Source organism: Neopelma chrysocephalum, unplaced genomic scaffold, assembly GCF_003984885.1.
Source record: "Neopelma chrysocephalum unplaced genomic scaffold, ASM398488v2 Primary Assembly neopelma1_64, whole genome shotgun sequence".
Lineage (NCBI taxonomy): Eukaryota > Metazoa > Chordata > Aves > Passeriformes > Pipridae > Neopelma > Neopelma chrysocephalum.
Genome location: NW_020897721.1, coordinates 5,536,752 through 5,541,709, shown reverse-complemented (window position 1 = coordinate 5,541,709; position 4,958 = coordinate 5,536,752). Strand labels below are relative to the sequence as shown.

At 56.7% G+C, this 4,958-nt stretch overlaps 1 protein-coding gene across 2 annotated transcripts; it reads left to right on the top strand.

Moving 5' to 3' along the window:
• The first annotated feature begins 507 nt into the window (after positions 1–507).
• On the top strand, positions 508–4,318 carry TMEM125 (transmembrane protein 125). 2 transcript variants are annotated; one of them, XM_027683304.1, is made up of 2 exons: positions 508–750; positions 918–4,318. In XM_027683304.1, the coding sequence occupies exon 2, from the start codon at positions 1,230–1,232 to the stop codon at positions 1,890–1,892; it is 663 nt and encodes a 220-aa protein (XP_027539105.1). In that variant the 5' UTR covers positions 508–750; positions 918–1,229; the 3' UTR covers positions 1,893–4,318. The 2 variants fall into 2 exon arrangements, with proteins under 2 accessions (XP_027539105.1, XP_027539106.1); XM_027683305.1 differs by having other exon boundaries at positions 508–802.
• The last annotated feature ends 640 nt before the right edge of the window (positions 4,319–4,958 follow it).

The window sequence follows — 4,958 nt, the reverse complement described above, 5'->3', positions numbered from 1 at the left end:
TACATTATGTGAGAGAAACTCAAGCTTTTTCCACTCTTAGTGTAAAACTGTATGCAGAGAAGCACTGAGGGGAACCAGGACACTGAGGGCACAAGCCTGGGAAGCTGGGCTGTGGGCTGAGGAAGGTGCTGTGCCCAGGGGAGCCCAGCTAAGCACAGCACCTCAGAGCCTCCCTCCACAGTGCAGCCACCACCGCCCTTCCCCTGCTCCCCTCCAGTGGTGAAGTGTTTCACAGACCAGCAGAAAGGAGAGCAAAGTCTTGGGGTGCCTGGTCCCAGCTGTCAGACAGCCCTTTCCAGGGCAGTGCTGAGACCACTGGAGATGCGACCACCATATTTCTGTAAGGAACTTGTGAGGGGAAGCCACTGGCAGTGCAGGGGTAGGGACAAGGCTGAGAACGTGCAGCAAAGGCAGCTGTCGCTCTTCCAGCGGCTGGAATGGAAGGGTTAAACCCTGGTCCTGACCCCCACCTCCTGCTGTCATTCTGGGCAGCAGAGCCAGTTGGTGACAAGAGGCTGATGCTGATGAGGGAGCATGTGAAGTCAGAGCTGTGAATGGGGCTTTATCCCAGGAGGGACCTGCCTCTGCTCTGTCCCTGCCCTGCTGCCAGCACCAGCTGCAGGCAGAGTCCTGTGGGCAGCAATGTGCCAGTAGCCTCTGAGCAGGGCACACGGGGCTGGGGAGGCAGGAGAGTCACCCTTGGGCCAGGTTGAGGTTCCCCCGAAGTGTGTGGAGGTCTCCTGGGAGGATGTGTGTGGATGATCTGTTCTCCAACGCACAGGGCTTTTGTGAGGGAGGCAGAGTGAGGTCTGCAGGCCAGCCTGGAGCAGCCAAGGCCCAGGGTTCGGCAGGGGATTGATTGGTACAGGGGAGCAGGGTCTCTGTTTAATGAAATCTTCTCTTCTTGACTCTTTCAGATGAAAGGCAAAGGAAAGGAAGGACACGGCCCTGGTTATTCCCTTATGGTGCTGCTCTGGGAATGCTCCACCATGTTCCACAGCCGTGCCTGGGTGGTGGGCTCAATCTCAGCACATGGACCGTAGCTCTCCAGGTGGCACCACTGCAGGAGGAAGCTCCATGAGGATCCAAAGAATGAGACAGAGACATCACTGCTGGAGAAATGTAGCTGCCTTCGCCACCGCTGCTGCCTTGAACCTCCACTTCGCCATAAGGGTGTAGATTCATCTGTGCAACCACCCCACTGTGCCCTCCTCACCCAGCTGCCCACCATGCCAGAGCTGGCAGAGCTGAGCAGCCCCCGCACCCCTGCAGACGCAGACCACATCCAGAGGAACATCTTGGAGGAGCATGTGGAGCTCTGGTGGTTCCAGGACCCCAAAAAGTCCATCCTGTGCTACGGGATGGCTGTGGTGCTGATCCTGGCCTGTGGGATCGGGGGCATCATCCTGCTGTACAGCACCAGCAGCCGTTCTGGAGAGTGGCGGCTGGCCGTGGGCACCACACTCTGCCTCCTGGCCCTGCTCGTGCTGCTGAAGCAGCTGCTGAGCTCCGCAATCCAGGACATGAACTGCATCCGCAGCCGGGATCAGATCGAGCTCCTGAAGAGCGGGGGCTTCTCGGACTGCCTGGTGCTGCTGCTCAGCGCCCTGGTGCTGCTGGTCTGCGGCGTCGTGCTCACCATCCTCTCCACCACGACCATGCAGCTCAGCCCCGCGCGGCCGCTGGCCAGCATGTTCACCAGCGGGGTCGTCCTGCTGACTGCCGGCAGCGCCATCCTGCTCTGCCTGCTGCTCTACCTGCTCTGCACCTCCTGCCGCCGGGCCGCTCCTCGGAGCCTGGAGACCGGCGAGATCCGCGTCTTCACCATCTCCGGCCGCCTCGCTGGGGGCAGGCGGCTCCCTCCCACCTCCAGCATGGCCAACCTGATCTGAGCCAGGACACCTCTGCGTGAGCCTCGGTGGATACGACCTGTCAGTGCTGGCCTTTCTCACGGGAAGGGCGAGAGCTGCAACATGCCTCGTGCTTCTGCTGGGGATGACTGGTGTTTGCTTTGCTGATGGCACGGCAGAGACTCGGGGTGCCTGGATGGGCTCTGGGACCTGCTGTGTTGGGCGTGCAGCGCTGGCCTGGTTGGTGTTTTATCTCCTCAAACCTCCTGTGACAGCTGCTCCTGCCCGGCTGTGACCCGTGTCACAGAGTGAAGGTGAGCCTGTCCTGTACCCCCGGGGACCCCAGTACTTGCTTGGTTCCTGCAGGTCCTGGAACTGTCACACGCTCTCCTGGCAGGAGAGGCTGTGACTGTGGGTGGTATAAAAACCACCCTGTGCTCTGTGCAGGGCCTCCAGCTCCTGAGAGAAGTAGAGCCTCCAGCAGCTGGTGAATGGCAGGAAATACTCTGTGTCAGCAGGCATGAGGCACAGGCAAAGGGAGCCTGGTGGGAGGTATGGCTGCAGGGCCTGCTCCCAAGAAAGCACCTGTGTGTCTGTGGGAGTGAGTGTGGGATTTGTATGGGATTCTTTGTCCCAGAGCCACGGCATGGCTGGACCTCACATGAAATTCTGTTTGTGTTTGCAATGCCAGGATCTCTTCCACCTGTGGCTTATCAAAGGGGTGATCAAGGGGTGTCAGGGCCCTGACAGGTTACCCATGCTGGACTGTGTGTTGGGGCTCTGTTATCACACCAGCATCAGCCACATGAGCCACAAACAGCACGGTGCAGTGGCTGGGGGATGGTGATGGAATGCCTGAATCCCAGGGCTGGAGCTCTCTGCAAGAGTGGTGTGAGAGGCTGTGCCCTCCCACTGCAGTTTCCCAAGCAGAGGCACCTCTGCTGCCAGGAGCCCTGCAGCTCATCCCAGTCCCTGCCTGTTTCTGTGCTGTTTCTGTCTATGAAGTGCTGCAGTTCCTGCAGGGCAAAAAAGTTTTTCTGCTGCCACTTGGGCCTTACCTGGAGTTTTTTTGGTGTTTTATCTCTATAAGGTGTCTATCTCCAAGGTGTCCTTTCCAGAGGCAGACTAACAATTCACCCCAGGAGCTTTTCCTGTGATTTGAGACTAATTTACCTGTCAAAATTCTCATTTCCTTCAGAGACCTACTAACCCATTTCCTGCCCTTTCCATTGACATAGATCCTAACCTCCTAGCAAAGCTGCTCCTGCAAAACCTTCTCTTCATCTTCCTGCCTGCTCCCATCTCCTCCTCATCTGAGCTGCTCTGCCCCAGATGTTGGTTTTGCTCATTATTTGCCAAGTTTCCTCTGCAATGGCACAAGACTGAGCTATTGCTTTTTAGTGCTTGGTAGCAAATTCATTTGGAAGAGGATGGTAGCTCATTCCCTTACTAAAAGCACAAATCTCTGTCTCCACACCTGGAGGCAGTGCCAGAGTTCACCATCGGTGAGCCCCACAAGGTATATGCTGGACAATGAAGGCTTCATCCTTTCACAGCTCCAGACCACACTGTCCCCAGTGCAGTGAGATCATATGAGGGCACATCTGTATTCATCTGCTCTTGTCCTGCTCCTGCTGGCTTTCCTTCCCTTGAAGCCTTGGATTGTTTTCCCCAAAATATGGATATATCATCTAGGCTTTTCTTTCTGTATCTCTGTTATTTCTACATTTTCTTCTGCCCCTTTCTCTTCATATGTAGATTTTATTAAACTGCTGTTTCCTCTTCTCTCTGCATCTCCTCCCTTAATCTGCCCAAGAGCTCAGAGGGTGTAACAGAGCTCAGATCTTTCTGTGCTAAATCTCTTCAAACCAAAGAGCTGTCCTTCCCCTCTGGGCTGTTTGGCCCCAGGTCCAGCAGGGACCACTGTGCATACACAGGGAGGGACAAGCCAGAGCTGGACAGTTCTGCACCATCACCACTGCTGGTGCTCTGCACGTCCGTGTCAGTGCCTGTGCAGTTGTGCCAGGCTGCACCCCCTCTGCCTGCATCAGTGCTCCAGCAGTTACTCCCCACTCTCCCAACCCGCACGTGTGGACAGGCCACAGCTGCCTCTGCCCCAGCTGTTTTGCACATCTGGGCATTTCTGTGAAGATGCCTGGCTGTGCCCAGCTCGCAGCTCTGCGCTGCCTGCGTGTCACTGTGAATCCTCCTCCCCTCCAGAGCCCCTTCAAAATGTGCCCCAAGTGCCTGTGAATTGTGCCAGACAAGGGTGATCGTGGGCCGTGTCAGCAACCCAAGGAGAGAATGGCTGAGAACAGGCTGTGCCTGAAGATGATGGTTTGGGCGTCAGGTGCCCAGAGGGACAGCCTGCGCTGCCCCAGTCACTGACTCACCTCTGCAGCAGGGGTAGTGGTTTGTGTCTTCCTCAGTTCCTGTGTTGTGTGTGGAAATACATAATAAAGTGTTAGAGAAGCCGACTGTGTTGAAGGCTGATGCTTGAGCGCTGGTCTCTCTGTACAGCAGGAGGTGGCAGGGCTTTGCAGAGCTGGCCTCTGCTCAGGCTGGGCCCAGGGCAGAAACCATGACAGCCCAGGGTCCCTCCTGTGGCTGTGCTTTTGGATTATTTCCTGATACGTGACCCCAACCTCCAAATGCAGGTCCCTCTCCCTCTGCCCAAGGACGCGGATGTAGCCAGATCCCCTCTGTGAACCTGTGACCTCGCCGTGACCCTGAAAGATGCTCACATGGAGCACACAAAGCTTCCTGAATATGTCAGTGCTGGCTGGTTTGTTTACAGAGAAGCTCTTTTACCCTGGGGCAGGGCTGAGCCTTGTGGCAGCAGCTGCTCCCTGCAAGGAGCCTGGAACCAGTCTGCCTGCATACCTGCTCCTGGTCCCGTCCCCAGCCTCAGCCACAGTCCTTCCAGCACCTTCCTGGGCTGACCCCCTTGAGAAGGATCCTCTTTTTCTGCTCTGAGCCCTTGTATTCCCAGCTCTGCATGCCAAGTGTATTTCCCTCCCTGTGAGCTGCCAGGCTCGTGCCCACTTGCACTGGAGCTGCCTGGAGAGGGGGCATTAAAAAACGCACATGAAAACCAGACATGTCAGC